Source organism: Andrena cerasifolii, chromosome 3 (assembly GCF_050908995.1).
Source record: "Andrena cerasifolii isolate SP2316 chromosome 3, iyAndCera1_principal, whole genome shotgun sequence".
Classification (NCBI taxonomy): domain Eukaryota; kingdom Metazoa; phylum Arthropoda; class Insecta; order Hymenoptera; family Andrenidae; genus Andrena; species Andrena cerasifolii.
In genome coordinates, this window is record NC_135120.1 from 12,796,224 (window position 1) to 12,816,986 (window position 20,763).

Here is a 20,763-nt window from a genome sequence, read left to right on the forward strand (position 1 = left end):
CTGTTTTTCACGAATCCACGACGCCTCTCGTTATAAATAATTCACATTCAATCGATAACTGCAGACATCCTTGCATCGACACAAGCGTGAAACGTTCAATTCAACGTGAAACACTTCGCGAATAATCAACGTTCTGCAAAATCATGTTACGAACGGAATATTCTTTCCGAATATAGAACTCTACAATACAATACTAAAGATCCCGTAGAAAAGATCAATCTTACTACAAGGCACTCCCTCAAATATGTATCTTTTAAAACACTACCTCTATTCCACTCAAACCTACCTAAACTTGCCAAGACTCTTCCAATCTTCATGCACCGAATTATTAATCCTTTGAGTATTTAGCTCCTACATTAAACGTTCGTCTTTTATTAAAAATGAGGTATGGAAAAATTAAAATATGCGAGTAAAACATATATTTCCACACGAGGAATTTAATTAGAAGAAAGTGGACACCCTTTTTATCATAATCGATTATTGTAAGCTCTCAAAGCGGTGATAACCAATTTATGAATATTGCGATATTATTGCCAGATGCCTCAAAAGGGCAATATGAAAGGCGCATAAAACGGGCCACGGAATAATTGTCTCGCGTTTTCATAACCCGGAACACCGCACCCTTTGCGTTTCTGTAGATGGCTGCTCGCGCGGCCAAAAAATTCAAATATATTCAATATCGCGCCAGCGATGACGAACATCGAAAGCATCGAACACGTGGCAAGATAGAAGGCGTTTCTGGGTACTCACACAGAGAAGTGGTAGAGGAAGCACTTCCAGCCGGTGGGGCGCTCCAGGAAGTTGTAAACTTGACCCTGGAAGGTCGCTTTTCCAGCACGCCGATGTTCCTTCATGTGGTAACGACCCTCCCACGTGATACGATCGCCGCCAGTGCTGGCACCCAACAGTAATCTTGGATCGACACCTGGAGATCCGTGGGGCACAAGATTAACATCTACGATCGTGATAGTAACGATCCAAGCATCCAATCTCTAATCACGGAAGGAATATGAACCAAAACTTAAGGGTGATTTGCTATATGAAATTCTATTTAAAAAAGTTTGAGGGAATATGTTGTGATTGGAAGGGATAGGGCGGCAAATTTCGAGGGTGCATCAACCTACATGCCTACTTATTTAATATGCGAATTAAATATTGAACATAATTTTTTATAAAGGACCACGTTTTTATTTTTACTGCTTTAACCGGGTGAGCTTTAAACACAAAGGCTTGAGACAAATTTAAAACAATTCACTTTTTTCGTGTAGCAAATTAGCAATAACTCATACGTGAGTTGTCTTATTGAATTAATTTTAAAATTGTCGCAACCCTTTTAGATTAAAATATCTGATGATATTTCACAGAAAGGGCGGCAGACGCTTAACCTAAGGGCGCTAAATCTCCTAATCCGCCCCTGACGGAAAGGGTAGCGTAATGATTTGTGAGGATAATTACCGAAGGGAGAATTGTATTGGAAGTTAGGGGGAGATTTATGAAGTATTTGGATTGTACTGTAATTTTCGGAGTTAAAATAATATTACTGCAAACATTTGGTATATACAGAGTATTGAGCGAGGAAAAATGTTTGCAATGGAGGTATGATACGGTAATGCTTGATCTGCGAAAATACTGAGGAATGAAAATGACGTAAGTCGATTTACTCTAATTTCGAGGTATTAACGCTCGATGAATTATTCTCGGTATAAGTTATTCGCAGGATTTCCATTTTAAGAAACATGCGTGAGAATATGCAAATAATAATTTGATCGCGATAAGAATAGCAGAACTGGACCTTTGAACTTTCAAGTACCAAAGTATTGCACACTCGTCGCAAATAATAAGATACCCATAAATTTATTACTAACAATATTCTTATTTATATTTTAAAAAAAGATATGCTTGTATGCTTTCTCAATTACCTTACTCTTATCGCGAACAAGGACGTGTGAGAATATATTTGAGACGAAACGTACCCAAAAAATAAAAGCACAGTTTTGTTAATATAAATGCATATGTACATACAGTACCTATTGGAAATACTTATTGCATCACTCGAATAAACACGTTATCACTTATACCTCTCCTATTATTAGTGCAGAGAAATATTGCAAAATTTATTTATTGCAAAAATGTGCAACTCACGATCTTGACCAAAATAAGTTGGATGCGAATCATTTTACCAATCATATTGCTACCCAAATTCTGCGTACTACGGAAATTTCAGAGTAATGCAATAAATATTTCCAGTACCATGTTTACATACTTCTTCACCTTAACAAGAGCATATCGTTACAAGCATGGAATTATATTTTCGTTGTAACACTCCTTGAATGCATTTCTATGATACACGTGCCAGAAACATCGAAACTTGCCAAGCTCCCAGCCTGCTGTTGCCGTTTCCCAGGAGAAGAATTAACTACGGCCGCGACCGAAAACTAATTCGAATTCCGAACTGAACGGAACTCTACGTGCCGCGAACTTATTGGATCTAATACGAAACCGAAACTCCGTTTTGAATCTTGAGACCGTGACGGGCAGCCGGTGCACGAGTGTATTCAGTTAGACAACTATTGGCATGCGAAATGTAATCCCATTCAATAGCTGGGAACTCTGCCGAAGTTATCGTACACTGCTTCTGTTAGTTTATCGCTTCGTTGTTCTACCACCTCGAAAATATCTTGCTGAACACGTCTGAGGTGTGCGAACGAATATTCGATTGGAACGCGCGGATTTGGCGAGCCACGGAAGTATATCTAATGTTTAAATGGAGCTGTTAAAAATAAGTGATGAGTCGTTCACACGAATTGAAATGAGAATTTGGTGATCAATTCAGTTTTCACAATCGCCCTACATGTCTAAATAATGAAAATACATATTCAAATAAAGGTATCGAAATGCCACGTATATGTATGCATATTTGTGAGACGAAGTTATAAAAGAGACCAATTCAGAAAACTTGTGAACGATAAACTATTTCTCGCTTATTAACCATGCTCTACGGGAATTCCACTCTAAAAGGAAAGTTATGAGAGGAACGTGCAACAACAGGGTCTGAAAAAGACCTAAGGTAGAAAAATGCCATGGTGCTCTGCCGGGAAATGAACTCGTTTATAAAATCCCTCCTAAAAAAGCTGCTGGTCTAGACGGATGCCAACTGGTAATGTCCGGTATCATTAATATTCTCGAGCCCTCGCTACTTACGATAAAGCACTTCAACGAAAATGAATCGATGAAACACGTATCTTCCAGCGGTTCTGCGTATTTATTATTTAATTTATGTAGAAACTATCTATGGAATACTTGAAAAGAAATGCGTCCGAATCGAAAGATTTCCAACCCTTCCATCCATTCTTAATTTTATTTTGAAAAAATGCGAATAAAATTGGACGATTTGCAACCCTTCCATCGATTCTTAATTTTATTTTGAAAAAGGGAAGAAATAATTAACGTAAACTATGAAATTCAATGGCATTTCTAATAAACTTATTTTGTTGAATTCTTGTTTCAAATACTGGGGTGTCTATAACGTCTCCTCTCTTTGGTGGTATGTGCTATTATTGTTTTCTCTACCACAAAAATCTCAGAATGAACCTGCACTATACCATCGAAACTACATTTTACTTGACCAAACCTAGCTACTAGCTGATTACACGATCACAAATGATATTCACAAATTTTCCACGCTCAAAATCGATCGAAACGTCACTGTGTATCCACGCAGAAGACCAAGTATGAGTAAAATGTTTCTGGATTCTCCATCCACACGCAAACTTTTATAAAAATCGATGCATAACACGCCACGTGGTCCCGTCGACGGACCCAAACTTCCATAACTTTCCAGAGAAAGAAGGCGCTGCAGCGAGATCGCCTGTCGATGCTCGTAAACGCGAATTTGCTTCTAGGGTACGCGTTAGGTGCAAGCGTGGTTGATCAATCCGGCGCTATAAAAATTCATGAGCCGTACGGAACAGATTTTACGGTAGGGACGAACGCGATTCGCTGTATCCGCGCCACTGCACGTTTTTATTCGCCGTTCTACCGCGTGAAACTGTCCATCTACGAAAAAACCACGCAGACCGACTGTGTTGTAAGTAATCCAATTATTGACAGGTAAATACCGGCCGCGGGCACACTTCCACCCGGTGAAAACAATCCGCCCGCGAAATTAAAGCTTGCCAAGCGCGGCTGGACTCGATATCCGAAAAACGCGACCGTGATTACAGATATTCCAGCCTGGTATATCGTATGGAGGGGAACCTTCTCCGTTGAAACTAATGGGAAGACGAGCCTGGTCGTATAAAGTGGTGCTTGCTGCTTTTTTTGGTAATGCGAGGTCTACATATACATATGTAGTTGGTGGAGGCACTGGTGGTTTAAGAAGGATCGATGGAGATTGGAAATGTATGAATCTGTGTGAGCTTCCAGTCGACGATTACTGAAATAAGACGTGTGGAAAGGACTTAATACATACTTACAAGGGAAGATCTCCAGTCCACAAATTCCCAAAATTATGAAACTTTGAAGATATGCAGAGGGCACAATTTTTTTTTGCTGCCCAAATTCACTCGAAGCGGGTGAAATTGACCCCTGAAAATCCGGATATTTTCCGATTTTTGTATTATAACTTAAAAACAGTAAGTTAACAAGTGATAGGCCTAATTAGAACAAGTAATTTTCGTTTGTAAACCTTTTTTCTATCTCTTACAGTTCGCGAGTTATAACAGAAAATCGGGAAACAGCCGTGTTTTCAGGGGTCACTTTCATCCCCTTAGTGTGAATTTGAGCAGCGAAAGAAGTTGCGTAATATATACTTAACGTAATATATCCTCCACATATCCCCACAGTTTCATAATTTTTTAAATTTGCGGGTTGGGGATCTTCCTTTGTTAGTTTCCTGACATCAATTATTTTATTTTTAAATAAAATAGTTATAGGTCAGTGTAAAAATTTGGTCGCTCACTGTCAAGGGATGTTAGGTTTATGGAAATGTCTCTTTCTACTACACCTACGTGTACTTTTGCCAGAAAAGTGGTAAAAGATCCTAGACAGCCAAGGAAAATACTTTCATTAAAAAAACATGTGACATATTTTCAGTTTTACGATTTCAGAATATTATGTTCGACTAAAGGGCTAAGAAGATGTATGAATGGAAAGATATTAGTAAATCTGAGGCACAGTATGTTATAATTCGTCTTATATCAAATTCCTAATACAACTAAAAGCACAATTTAGTACAGTGTCTTGTTCACTTTTATCGAAATATATCAAATTCCTAATACAACTAAAAGCACAATTTGCTACAGTGTTTTGTTCACTTTTATCGTAATACTTGATTTTTTCCTTGTACCATCGCCTAGCAATTTAACTGTACCTATCCCAGGACCTGTCCCCTGACACAACTTCCGACGACAGGATATGATGTCATCTACCCTCCCATTACATACTCAACTCGACGTAAGCCGATCCCTCGTCGTTAATATTTAAATTACATACACGCACACAAACGTAATAGCCCCCCCAAAATGGCACTCCATACACTTCCTATAATATTATAGTCTGGTAAAATATTCTGCATTTAAAGTTGCTTCTTTTCTAATCCATCCCTTACTTATGACCATTTACTTAAGAACATTTCATAAAGAGGATAGAAAATTAAATTTAAGAGCAATTGAAAATTTACATGCCCAATCAAATACTGAAAATGGAAACTACCAGTAATATCTAACTGTAATAAGGTTATGCTTTTATATCTTGGGATAAAAATCGATTTTTCCTTGTGTTTTCTTAAGGTTTAGAATTTGAAAAGTATACATTTAAAATATTGGATTCAAATACAAATATTTGAGGAAGATATGGAACATTGAATAAAATGGTGGATAATTATGAATTTGTGCATTTATCCTTATGGGTATTCCCTAACTTACAATTTTCGATTAAGTCGCTAAAGAAATATGAAAATCTGATATTTCTCAACCTTGTGACCGCGATTTATCGATAAACAGTAATTAATCGATCGACTTGAAATTTTGATACTAGAAACAATTGAATACGTTAAAAACTAACTCTAGAAGAAAAGATAAGTTGCAAAAGCTTTGACGAAAATACCCATTTCCTTTTTATTATCCTTTTATGAATTCAATCCACCAGGAACTGAAGTTAAACTCATCTCTATTCCTTCTAAGTACTGAATCAGGCACAATCATAATCAATCTCGATGCAAGTAAATTCATGCCAAATCTTTACAACTACATGAATCAATAGAACAACTGTCATTTCGATATATCCTCCACTTTTCTTCCTCAGAAAAAAAATCAAATGTATTTTCGGTCCAAGACACAAGGCTATCCCCCTCCCTTTACAAAAGGAACAATAATCATAGAATACCTCACCTCCGCTGAAGGCATCATTGTTGTCGGACTGCAGTGTAGTACTGGTGTCGGATAAGGGCGACGGAGTTGGCCTTAAATCCGACGGTGGTTCCAATTTCAGTAAATCACTTCCGCCATCTCCTCCGCTCCCGTTTCCTTTCCCGACCTGTACAATCGTCACATTCAGAGGTCCCCGGTTACCTGTGGTAAAACAGAGAAACAGCATTGAGAACCCACGACCACTAAACGCCACGCTTTCGAAGATTCCACCAACCGCTAATTCGCGGGACATATTAATCGTCCTAAATCGCCCTGCTACAAGAGCAGGCTAAGTGTCTTGTAATTCCATTCAGAAGTCGTTCTTTAGCAAATTATTATAATTAGGTACCTTTTTTTTACTAATTGTAAGGCTAGGGAAAGGTTTTTAGGTATCACGGGCTGGAGGTAGGGGAGGCCGGGGCTAAAAGTTCCGATTTCGATAAACCATAAAAATGATTGGAAAATAATGTAGTTATTCTCTTCACTATTGACTAATTTCTTGTTAAATTTATTATATCTTCTGATTTTAAGCTTGTGTTTAATATATTGTAATAGGTTTCCCATAGAAAGTAATTTATTTGTGGCTGATCGAAGCGGAACTTCTTACCCCTATATGGGGCAAGTTGTTATCGCATTGGGGTAAGTTGTTACTATGATATAAGAGTTGCCTTTTAATGAAATATTTCATTTTCTAATGAAGTAAAGCAGAATTTTATTAATAATGGTTATTTATGAAGGTTCGGACCAACAAAAATGTATTATCTTTAAAAGAAAACCAAAAGCGACAGTTTTTATTTATCTTTACGCATAACTTCGATCGAAGTCGTGTCCCTTTCCGCCTTTCATTCATATGTTCGCATCTTAAAGCACAGCGGAAACAATTTATACATTTGCGGTAGGTCTGTGACGATAGCACCCCCAAATTCGAATTTTTGGAAAAACTCAACGGCATTCGTTTGTCCATCGTTTGCCCACGTTTGCCCATAAAAATTTTTTTTATGCCCACCCTTCAAAAAAAAGTTATGAACAAAATAAAAAATTTGTCTTCATCACCCATCATGAATGCATTTCAATTTTTTAATAGAAGGATACGAATATACCCGATCTGGCCACGTTTGCCCACTCTCAGATTTCATTTGCCCACCCTCCAGAATTTAAATAAAAAATAAAAACCGCGAAAACATGAGTATAGATAAAGCGATCGCGTTAAAGTTCGATTATTCTCGAAAATATTATCAAAATCGTTCGTTCAACAGTGCAATTCGTTAGTTTAGATGTAGAAGAGATTTGCCCATCCATTAATTTCGTATGCCCACCCTTCAGAATCGAATTATTAATGAAGATAGCCAAGAAGTGCGGTACCCGTTAAAGCGATCGCGTTAAAGTTCGATTTTTCTGGAAAATATTATCAAAATCGTTCTTTCAACGATGCATATCGTTTGTCCAGATGTAGAAGAGATTTGTCCATCCATTAATTTCGTATGCCCACCCTCCAGAATCGAATTATTAATAAAGATAGCCAAGAAGTGCGGTACCCGTTGAACCGAATACCTTTCCGTTCGTTTTTTCCCGAATGAATTATCAAAATCAATTGTACTTACCGTAAAGGTTGAAGGTGTTTGGTGACATGTTATCCAAGAAATGTTGCACACACTTCTTTCTCACTTTATTCGAACGACACTTCAATTTGTATCGCTCATCGAACACTTCACACTTTTCACACATCTGCAGCATGTGCAGAATAACACCAGAGTGGTTTTCTAGTCATTTTTCACTAATTACCGCAATGATATCGCACAACGGAAATTAATATAATCTCACAGTTACTTCACAAACCGTAAATGAATGCACGGTCTCGCAAGAGTTGCGTCCGAACTCTGTAGACCGACTGACTTTCGTGCGTCGTTGGAAGGAATTCGAGGGTATCGCAGACATCTGTTTACGTTTTGGCACGTTCGATGACGACACGCAGCGTTGATACCCTAAAGGGTAGCAGCGCCGAGTGCCACTGCCGAAACGTAAACAGATGTCTGCGATAGTCTCGAATTCTTTCCAACGACGCACTTCTTGGCTATCTTTATTAATAATTCGATTCTGGAGGGTGGGCATACGAAATTAATGCATGGGCAAATCTCTTCTACATCTAAACTAATGAACTGCATCGTTGAAAGAACGATTTCGATAATATTTTCCAGAAAAATCGAACTTTAACGCGATCGCTTCACCTGTACCCTTCTTTTCGAGGTTTTTATTTTTTATTTAAATTCTGGAGGGTGGGCAAATGAAATCTGAGAGTGGGCAAACGTGGCCAGGTCGGGTACATTCGTATCCTTCTATTAAAAAATTGAAATACATTCATGATGGGTGATGAAGACAAATTTTTTATTTTGTTCATAACTTTTTTTGGAGGGTGGGCAAAAAAAAATTTTTTATGGGCAAACGTGGGCAAACGAAGGACAATAATTTCCCACCGATAAATCATTAAAACGTTTTCATGGGGGTGCTGATGAAAATTTTTTTTTGCCATAATTTTTTTTTGAAGGGTGGGCAAACGAAATTTTTTTATGGGAAAACATGGGCATACGATGAACAAACGAATGCCGTTGAGTTTTTTTAAAAAATCGAATTTGGGGGTGCTATCTTCACAGACCTATTTGCGGCAGGGCAAGTTTTTACGGTAACAACGTGCCCCAAGTCACGGTAACAACTAGCCCCTACCGACACATGTAGCAATTTCAAAGACTATTCTGCTTATACATGTATTCAAACGATAAACACTATTACACCATGTTCTTAAATGTCATTTGATCCATAAGAACGATTCAATCTATAATATCGACGTTAAATAATTGAAATAGACCAACAAGTAATGATAGAAAAATTTTTACTTATCTGGTACGCGACTAATAGGTCCTTGCTTACAACCACACAATTCGCTGTCGCGGACGCTATTAAAGTGGGCGACAGAGTAGCGTGATCAACTCACACGGAAAAAATAATTTAAAGTACAACGCTCTTTTTATTTTGAAGATAGAGCCGTCGGAACAACTTACCCCCGGAACTTTTAGCCCCGGTCTCCCCTACTTTATTTTTTATTTTATTTTATATTTTTATTAGTTTTTATTTAATGTATAAATTGGTACTCTTAGTTAATGATGTAAGGCGTAAGCTATTACCTTTTGCACTGAAATTTATTAAAATGTAGATGCACTAGAAATATTTTGCTAAATACTGTACTTATTTGATAAAGAACTTTGGGCCAAGAAAAAATATAGCCCAATGCTTTTAAGTTCAATAACCTATATGAGTTTATGCATTACGAATCCTTTCACTTTTTTTCAAGTGGAATTTAATGTATAACGTGAATTTACACTGTGGTATTCCTGAGAGGGATAGTTTAAAAGGCAAAGAGTTAACTAATCGCATAACACAATGAAAGTCATTATATTGGTGATTTTTGTAGATACATAGGCAAAGATAGAATACAGCGAGATCTGTTCAGTCGCGATGTAGCCAAGTTATATTTTATGAATATTCAAATTCATTTTTCTGAAAAATGAAGCTTCCTATGCAAACACTTTATTCACATAGTATCATCAGCTACTCAATTGGACCATAATTAGTATTACAGCGCCCTTTGTATGAAAAACAAAACGAATTAATTACTAGACAAGACTGACCTTTAATAAAAAATATTAATCCCAGTAGCAACTAAAGTTAATTTTTTATCTGGATTAATATTGCAATAATTACGATATTTCTTCCGCGTTTTATCGGTCTATCTGGTTTCATCGACAGTCTATTTTACCACTAAATATAGACTTATAATTATTCAAAGACATAGGATCAAGAACGCAGTGACAGGCGATGGGGTGTCTCGGGAACGTCTATTATCGGTAAGTGGTAATTAACCTCCGCTGTATCGAGCCCCAAGTGAGCTGGTCCGAAGCTAAGTCCACGTAACTCCTAACCCTTATCCCCCATTTCTAATTTACTCGAAATTCTTCAGAAGTACGATTTAGAGGGATTTCAGCATAAAGCGCTTGTGGCTGAAGCCAGAAGACGCGCCTTTAATACTTCATGATCTACTAAGTAACTGTAATGCTTCTGAACTTATTTAAAATGTTCGTCACTAGACATACACACGCAGCCTTGAGCCTGTTAATGTTTCAGAACTTGGGGCAGATAGGAAGTGAACGCTTCGAAAATACCCTGCTGACATGTTTTCAGGGAATTATGCAGGGATCGAGTTTGCACCTATTCTGGGATGACTGCTATCCTTTAAACCCGACATATGTGTTGAATTTTATTATGAATTAAATACAAGAATGTGTGTGAAAATAATAATGGCGATTTGTTCTTTCTCTATTGAATTTCTATTCCGTTCTCAGTTTTTGATATTGAAATTATTTTAATTATTTCATTGGAGAGTGTCATTGCAGCTAATTTCAAGCTAAATCGATCACTTTTTTCACACGATATCTGGGATTTTTATGAGACTGAAACATGATGTAGTTTTTGTGAAATTAGGGGAGAGTTTGAGTTAAAACATTGTAAATTAAATCGTCCAGTTTCTCTGCAGTCGTTTGCCCTGATCTTGTCTTTACTTTGTTATGGTGGAATAAAAAATAGAGAATTTCTTATCATTACATCATTTACGTTATCCTGTAATTTTGTACCCATTATGGTGCAATTTGCCACGCGATCAACTATTTTTTTCCAAGCGTTAGCACGTGAAACGTTAAGTGGTCTTAATGGAAGTATGAACTTAGGCCACTTTGTGTGCCTAGCAACTTTGTCTCCAGCATTAACAATTGCACAATAACGTCAATTATAAAGGACATCCCTTTTCTCCTATACTGCCCCATTATACTATCATTACAGCTGATTATTTCATCGTCGTTGTTGTTCTTTAAAAGTAACCATTGCCGTTACCTTCACCACGTACGTGCAGCAGTTATTCGAGCAATGAAAATGAAATTACGCATGTATTATGCTTGAACGTAAACAAAAGCGTATTACGAAAACTGGCTTGCGTTTCTTCGTTATTTGATTGGTGGAAGTGCTTCGAAATAATGCTTCTGATAATGCATTTTTTTTTTTGCAAAATATACAATTTTCAATTTGAAATGAAGACAGAATTACACTCCCACTTCATTTTTCTCTAGATTCGTTGGAATCTTTTACACCCAGTATTGAAAATATCTAAATTAATATGGTTACGAAGTATTTACACTTACAAAGGAACTTAATTTCAATCAAATTGCACAGCTCTACTAGCCCATTGCAAAAATGGAGCTAAATGTCCACCACTAGAAAAATTTCTACCCAGCACACGTTAATTCCCCTTCAGCTGCGATAAAAGCAAAGGCAAAAAGCTTTCGAACCTCTCGTTGACTCAATTACTGCACAGGATAATTCGTAACCATACCACGACGTCCACTTAATTCCCCCCACTTATAACTCAAAAAACAATGTTCACTTTTACTGCTGTTCAGAAATGCCTCCCATTACTCCCATTACTCTCCTCGTGCAAATTTAATCAGCGTACTACTGTCGTACATAAACACCCACCCTACGTAGCAACAGTTTTACCGTCTGTTTTATATTATATAAAAAATTAACACAACCGTCGAGTACCACAGCGTGGAAACACGCCGACGCCATTCAATGTCGCAAATTTGAGGCTTTCACGATGTTATATACATCATATACATACCTATCTCCTGAAATTTAAAAAACAAAGAAATATATTATTTGCATTATAATTCGCTTACTCTCAGAGCCGTCATTTATTTTTAGCTTTATAACTAAACAAACAATCTGCGACGAATTACTTAAAATTATTTTCAATTATTATAATGCAAATGATATATTTCTAATTTCTTTTTAATTTAAGGGCAATATGCATATGACGTATCTTACAACGACCAGTACATACAGACGTTACTCAATTTACAATAAGTACCTATTTAGTTGAAATAAACTCAATTACTATATTATAAATTAACATTATTTATTAAATAAACTACTGATATGAAACCGTGTACAAACTGAAAATTACACTTCTTTGTAATAATTTCTCCTCGCCCACAAATTATTATTTTATGAAAAGTGTAACGTTGCTTAAGGACAATATAGTCTAGGAGGGGAGCTCTAGGAACTATTACCACGAAAAGCTATGACTAAACAACGAAGTTAATTGAAAGCCAGTGAAAAGGGCAGCTCACCTGTTCTGGAGGGTGGAAGTAGGAGTCCTTGGACCTCCTCGAGGGGCATCGCCTGTCCGTGATGGTCCCGGTATGGTCGATGAGGTCGATCTTTCATACCTCCTCACGAACAAACTGGCCGCGTCCGTTTCAGCGTGCTTCCTCGTCGAATAGCCGTAACAACGTTCGTTGTCAGAGGCTGGGGTCGGGGCCAAGTTGGGGACCAGGTACGGGAGACTGGGCGAGTCCTGAGGGACTCCTGACGATGACGACGGACGGTGGTAGAGCGTCATCGCCCCGCCGTCGTCCCTAAGACCATGCCCAGGTCACGAAGAACCTCGAATTCGACAGCGTGCACTCGAGTAATTTACCCTTCCTCAGCTGTACAAACGAAAAAAAAACACGTAGGGTTACTTATTTGCTCCCTTATCGGTTTTCATTATTCTCCTAGTTTTAATTACTTCAAAAAGAGAAGGAGGTCGAAATATTAAAATTAATGGTACTTTCGAGGTTCTAATTTCTAACTCCTTCATCGCGGAGACAAATTAATCACTTAATATTAAGTTACTTATCTTCATACATTGAGAAATTAACTGGAAACCCAGCAAACATTCCCAAACGGCGAAAATCGTTAATCAGTAATGAATTTAAATTTTTTAGACACCAGTGATTCATTAAGGAGCAGGTATTCGTTCATTAGTACTACTTAAGTATAGGTTATTTTCACCATTATGCTCATCGCGTTATGAATTATTTATAGCTAAGTAATCTGTTTCATAATAATTACAGGCTGACTTGCGACCGGTAATGTACGCGATTACGCTGCGTACATTTAATAACGATGCTCGAAATGATTTGCATACATCAATATTAATTATAAATTTTCAAACTTAAATTAACTTCGAAGGTCGACGGTAATAAAGGGTCGTGGCAATTAAAGGAAGAATATGACAGGGAAATTATTGATCGCTTCGGGGCCGTGATACCGAAGAGATTGCTCTATCAAAATAAACGAGTGGAATCGGCTAACCGGGTGCTAATTAAAAACCAATTAAAGGTATCGTGCAATCGGTGGATAAGTTAATCTTCTAGCCTTGGCACGACGCCACTGACGCAATGAATTCTGCTATGACGTCAAATATTGTAAATTCGTCCAAAGAAGAGAATAAACTTCAATAAAATTGAATTCCCTTGTAATAAAACGTACAGCATGTTGTGACGTCACATTATGCACACGGTATAAATGAAACAAAAGAAACATTTCGGAATACTGGCGAAATATTCCACCGTTTATTCCTCTGAAAGCTCGCACCAGCTTGTATTATCGATATTACTGCTCCGAATGATAATTCTCGCATTAATGAGACTTTTGTATTTACAGTTATACTCTACTGAATTTAATGAATTATATATTTTAAAGGTAGTTAACGGTTCTTGAATTATCGTGGAGGCGTTTCATTATTAATAATAGATACTATGGACGCAATTGTTATTTGGTACAAAGGTGATAAAGTAAATGATGTGGAAAGAGAAGGTGTGGGTACTCAAAAAATGGAAATTTTTAATTAGGTATTTTGTGCAAGATAATACACTTTTTAAACTTTCAGGGTACGGTTTTTACGATCACCTGGATGCACGAAGGCCATTTGTTTACCATTAAATCAATTTAGGTCGCCTATTGATTACCACTAGAAAAAAGAGTTGCTTTTTCTGAGTAGACGCACTTACAGTCGCCGAGACGCCGATTACTGTGCCCTCGACTCACCATTAACGTCAGGAAGTACTCTATACTGGATGTTTCAATCATTAACAACCTACAAATTTTCAATATAGTACTATTTCTCTCGCAATTCTATCAGTCCTACTAAAATATTTGAACAAACTGATGTATAATAGGAAATAAATGGTATCCCACTTTATTTATTACATAGAATATCTACATTATGATCTGCCCACTTTTTGTAAGTGATAAATATATTTAGATAAACAAGACTTCTCAAGAATCTTGACTCTTTACAGAAAGTTCTAATTCTCCCATTATAACAGCACAATATTTATTACACTGCCAATTCAGTAACACGTGACACAGAAATGTTCAAAGTAATCCACAAAATTAGAACTCAATATTCTGTGTTCTTATTACAATTGCAAAACTGCAAGAAACTTCTTAAATAACTTTACTCCTGAATTTCTTCATGGGAGCCTGTCGAAGATATTATCTACGTCACAATAGAAACAATACTATCTACATCATTTTTTAAACAACCTATACTATCCTTTTCTTACACGATTCACTGTTCAAATCATCTTAACCCTCTCTTTTGTGCCAAAGAAAATCTACACTTCCTCCCCAAAATGACCACAGACACCCTTCTAAATCAAGATGCAAAATTCATTTAAAAAAAAGAATATAACCAAAATAATTGGGTTTTGAGGAGTGTATTACTACTTTGACAATACTCTACTGTCTTCAAATTAATGGGGAAAATTTAGTTCGTTAAAGTGCAATGTTTCGACTCATTCCACTGCTCATGCGAGTGGTTCTACGTGCCATGCTGTTTCGTCCGTCTATTTCCACCCTCGTGCATTGTTAATGTTACGTCGACCTTCCGAAGAACGAGACAGCGATCCATAATAAACTTGGCCTGCTTAGAAGCAAATTAAGCTTCCCCTAACATTTTAATCCAGCTGTGTTCTATCAGCCTCGAAGCCTCGCTGATCGTGTGTGCAACTATGAAGTTTCTCGAACTCGTTAAATCCAAGCTAAAGCGTGTAACAATCTCTTAATTATGATAATCTTATCAAAACTATTAATTGTGTGCATAGTGAAATAGTAAATCGAATGACACTGTTAATAATGCATCCGTATTTTGAAGGTAGACATGGGTTATGTGTTTAATTGCCTAGTCCCCTTAAGATACTTTTACACACGAAGCCAAAACACCATTCTTCTTCAGAATCAATACACAAATATTCTTAAAAATACTACCCACACTTTTACTCGCACGATCCTACTCCAATATTCAAATTACCATTCACGCTTCCTACAATACATTCCATACCACCACTACTGTTACTACTCACAAAAACCAAACAAAATATAATAACACCCAATAAGGTCACAGAAGCTCAAAGAAATAAACTAAATAAAATAAATAAAATAGTTAAAAAGCAAGAAATATTTTCATTCAAACTTCCCTTAGCGAAACGACACTTCCATATGCAAGCTAATAATTTCTATTTAATGTAACCAATTTCTACCCCAATGCGCGAGCACCTAATGGGTCCTCAGAGTGGTTTCCCGCCAAAACGGAGGCGCATCCGCGATAACTTTATCCCACACTTTCGACGTATCTCTTTACGAAGAATCAGCCCTTTGGCCGTGGCATCGACAGCAGACTACCGTGTACGCTGCCCGACATCCCCGTCTATAGACACGCTTTACGCCCGCGTGTTCCTGGTCACCGAGGTGGACGCGTAGATCGCGGTGTTTGCTCGCAGTACACATTACGCGCGTGTAAAATAGATCGATAGCAAAAGTGTCTCGGTTACTGGGTCTAGTTCAGCGGAATCGTATAGCAGGATCATAGACGGTAGAGACATGCGATCCCTGTTCGTGTCTCCCAGGCTAACGGCGACATTATCGTGGCATGCGATGCTTTTCCCCCAGTTCGTCGTTTTTCCAAGCATACCCGACGACACCTCGTCAAACAATTTTCCAACGACACGGAAAGGTAACCTCGACACCAGCTCCCCGCTTTTTATATTCCTTTCCAGGCTGGCTTTTATCTATCACGGTTTAGCTCGTTGGATACTCGTGCAAGATAAGTTGTAAGTATTTAGTCTAGGACAGATACGTAGCGTGGCTGGAATTTATTACTACACACGACGCTTTTATGCTCATTTGTATTTTAAAGTAGAGCGGAAGGTACAAGCCTGGTCTGCTTTGGGAATCAGTAGCGCGTCGATTTCGTTTAAATTTTCTGCACACTAGGTATCGTGAATGGTTTTGTAGATAGTTCGAGCTTAGTGGAGTTAACGGGCTTAATTTACGTCCCCAGGCTCTTAGGAAACTGTAGGAGAGATAATAATTTACATCAGCGGGTCAACTTTTTTGGATCGTCAAAAACCAAATTCAACGAATCAGTTCTTACTGTTCTAAAATCACCTACAATTTAACCTTTGGTTATATTACAACGCTATATGATTTTAGTACTCCTCTGACTAATTCTTAATGAGACATGGCGTAAATAAATAAATAAGTAACGGAGAAATTCGAGATTTGGTAGATCATTTAGTCTTGAAGTATTATCGGATGTTTAAAGTTTATCAAATCGAAATCTAACATTTATGAAGTGATAATATTCAATTTTGGAGGAACTTTTTACTTCTAAATCTGAGATTGAAAACAGGTCAAAAGGTACGTGGAAAAATTTCATAGGTGAAGAATTCCCACCACTAGACAAACATTAGAGTTCATTATGTCTGGAATGATTCTGGGAGGCCCTGTGCATCATTAGCTGCGTCGTAGTTCAAAATAATGAGAGTGAGGATATAACGATCCACTTGCAACCCTCTTGCTTTACCAACATTCTGAACAAGCCTGCGTACTTTGCATACACAATTTTGAACACTGCACTGCAAACATTCCCCGACCAGAAGTTTCTATACAGCTTCCAGCGTCGAACATTTCAAAATCAATCATGGAATAGAGTCTCTAATCGAAAGTTTGGGGGATGTGTAACACTTTGCCCCTCCATTTTCATATTACTTGACTCGTGAAGCTATTTAATGGTTTTGTACTTATTTTTTAAACCTAGGGAGGACATAATATGAACATACTGTGGTTTTTGTGGGAATAGCTGTTTTTTATATCGAGGAAATGTTTTAAAACACTTTGCTGTATCTATCGAAGTGGACATTTTTCTTATCCATTGAATTTTTACTAGCTATTATTGAAATAGATTCAGTTTAACACACGAGTAAGTCGATCTTACCTCGTCTTGGGAAATTGAGGATTAAACTGTAATATTTAATGAACCATGAAAACGGAGATAGACAAGAAATCGGATTCGATAAGGCAAGAATGATTGATATGGAGGTGAAACAGTTTTAAAATTTGATTTGGTTTATATTTCAAATTTTTAAGATTCTTGGTAATGGATTCTATTATGTAAATTCTGAAATTGAAAGCATGCCCATGTGACCTTTGCATGGCTTCAGATTAAAACACGCTTTTTCCACGGTAAAGATAGGAGGAATTATAAAACAGGGCTAAATTATGCTTTTCTTTCTAACTAAAAATGTGCTGAGGCAAGATGTTCTATGAAACGTGGAAGCATTCAATTTTGTGTTGTATAATTCTAATAATTCGTCCTAATATAAATACTGTAGGTCTAAATTTATTCATACCTAACTTATTCCTTGCTAAACTAATTTTATTATTACTCGACTTATTAAAACCCAATTTTCTGGAGGGATGCCTAAGCAGTATTAAGGTAATTAATTTTCAATTCAAATTCTAGGATTCTTTACTTAGTCATTACTATAATTTCCTAAGAAAACTTCTGAACTGTACCTACTCCAATATTCTAAAAAAATTTCAAGTTCTACAACTGAATATTCAATAATGTCTCTGTAAAACTTAATACTATCCACTCCAATACCTTCATAAAAACTTTGAGTTCCAATATCTGGAGAAGAATTCCAGATTCTACTTATCAAAGATTTCAAGCTTCACTTTCCCTAATATTAAAAGCACAGTGTTATTAGTATAATTCAATTAGTGGCTTAAGAAGGATTGCCCATCCCTGGTTACTAAGTAATCACTAATTAACTGTAGATAAATATGGAATTTATAAGGAATTAAATTTTATTCAAACAATAACATGAGTAAAGGTCTACTCCAATAATGTTTAGGAAGTTTAAACATTGCGAAACTGCATTCGAAAAATTTGAACCAAATCTTTCTACCCCAGTTTAAGCACTAAAAAAAATTATCTCCGAATATACTATTTTGAACATTATTTCCCCCCAACATTCGTGTTTTATACGGTACATTTCGTCTTCGGAAAATATTATTGCCCTGCTTTTTGCTTATATAAGTATCGCATTTGCTCGTGCATTAAAGCTCATTAACGCCAATATCGCGCTTGCTCGTGCATTAAAATTCATTAAACCAATTAATTCGTTCCCTGAATATAACAAACACGTATTGTACATAAAATTGTGTAATTTGTTTGAACATACAATCAAAGAACTCAGAGCTCCGTCATAGGAGAATTAATATACGAGCAAAATTGATTTCGTCGATGAAACACGATGCACGATGCTTGATAAACAATCGGTAACACGATCACGCAATCGGGAAGCATGTTGTCAGAAAAATAATGGAGACCTCAAGCAGAGAACAGCTTGACATTTAACGAACAGGTGAGCCTCGAAATTCCACGATAAACCGCTGGCGAAGCTTTTGTTCCCCGTTCACGACAATAACCTGCTAAAACGTGCTTTCGAATTGTGAAAAGGTTAAAGGGTCCTTCTGAGCTATCATGCACTAAAGAATTCCATTATGTGAGAGCCCGAGGGGAAGATTGATAAAGTAAATTGCTATCAAATTTGAATATACAATATCGTTCGTCAAAAATAGTGTGAGTAACTGTGAAAGTCGTCACTTTTGAGATTGAAATTTTTTTAAACAATTGGGAAATATAGCAGGTAGATTTTTTATTAAATTCTTTATTCTGAAAGGAAACAGAAAAAGTGTTCGTAAGGAATTTTTTTTGAGATAAACATTTTAAAATTTTCCCTCTGCTAAAGTGCAAATCCTCTTACTATTAAAATATAAAATACTCGTGTAAGTTCTTCCAAATGAAAGCAATTCTGAATATATAGCGATTAACGAGAGAAATTGGTCGTGGAAGCTTCAAACTTTAACAATTTTGAAAAGCATTGCGATTATTGTCTTCATAAAATACAATGCATTTACTTCTCTCGAAAGAAACATATTAATTAACCTTTGCACATCGATAAAGCTTAAAACTGTCTCAAATTACGCTTTCTTACTCTCCAATAATTAACAGTCTCTACCTGGCTCCGTTTAACCAGACACGAAATGCTTAAAATGGCGAACGCGTAAAAGTGCCTCATGATCGATGACACATTAACAAGGTAAATGCTGTGACATTATGGAAATAATCAATAGTGCGAGAAGTTGACAAAAATAGAGACGATACATCGCAACTGCACCAAGCATCACCTACAGTTTACCCGATCTATCGATGAAGCTTTTTAAAGATGGAGGATAATCGGAGGATCATCGAACGTACGTGAAAATGGTAGGTATTATTAATTGCTTATTTTGAATTGTAGAATATTATACTGCTGTGGAGTTTTGATTTGGGTACGGGGGTTTGCTTAAATAGGATATTTGAAAAGAATGGGCTGAAAATTCGGGAAGTTCCAGTGGTCATTAAAACAAATAGGAAAGCCTTAAAAAATACAGATTCTTAAATATAGGAAAATCTTTCATTTTTCGAAACCACGAAATATTTTCGTTTACCAGAGAATAATTGAATAATATCTGGTAGTGTTGGAAGACATATCTTCAGAACGTGGACCACGAATGGTACATCCGATAATAAGTTAAAATTGTTTAGTTAAAATAGAAGGGTGGTCTTAAAAATTGTAGATAACGATTCTGAGTTACGGCTTCGTCGCGTTTTTCATTTAACGAATGTCAAAACACTTATAAAAATATATATAGCACGTTCATGAATTGATTCGCTTAAAACTCCACAACTCCATTAATAATGCAGATCTCAACCTAATATTATGAAAACAAGACATCATACTTCCCCGAAACAACACATTACAATCTAGCAAACCAACAAAATAGACTCAAAAATCAATATTTTCAAAATACCAGGTGCACATAGCCCCTCAACTTCCATCGTCAAGCCAAAATACCACTTTCAGGATACAGCAGCAATTACTTGGAAATTTAAATATGCTACACCCATAGCAAAACTGGAGAAATCGATTTTGCCCAAAGCCCCCAATCGCGCGTAAACCCTTTAACATCCTCTGACCTACATACGTGGACACCCTGAATCTATATCGCGAACTTATTACAATCAGACTTCCGT

At 36.8% G+C, this 20,763-nt stretch overlaps 1 protein-coding gene across 1 annotated transcript in view; it reads right to left on the minus strand.

The window, feature by feature from the left end:
• Positions 1–746: 746 nt before the first annotated feature.
• Positions 747–20,763, minus strand: part of LOC143366577 (uncharacterized) — a 33,257-nt gene continuing 13,240 nt past the window's right edge. Inside the window, exons 2-4 of the mRNA XM_076807700.1 lie at positions 12,638–12,997; positions 6,390–6,569; positions 747–925 (exon numbers count right to left, since the gene is read on the minus strand). Of these exons, the coding sequence (XP_076663815.1) occupies positions 747–925; positions 6,390–6,569; positions 12,638–12,734 (456 nt within the window). The 5' untranslated portion in view covers positions 12,735–12,997. The remainder of the gene's footprint in view (positions 926–6,389; positions 6,570–12,637; positions 12,998–20,763) is intronic.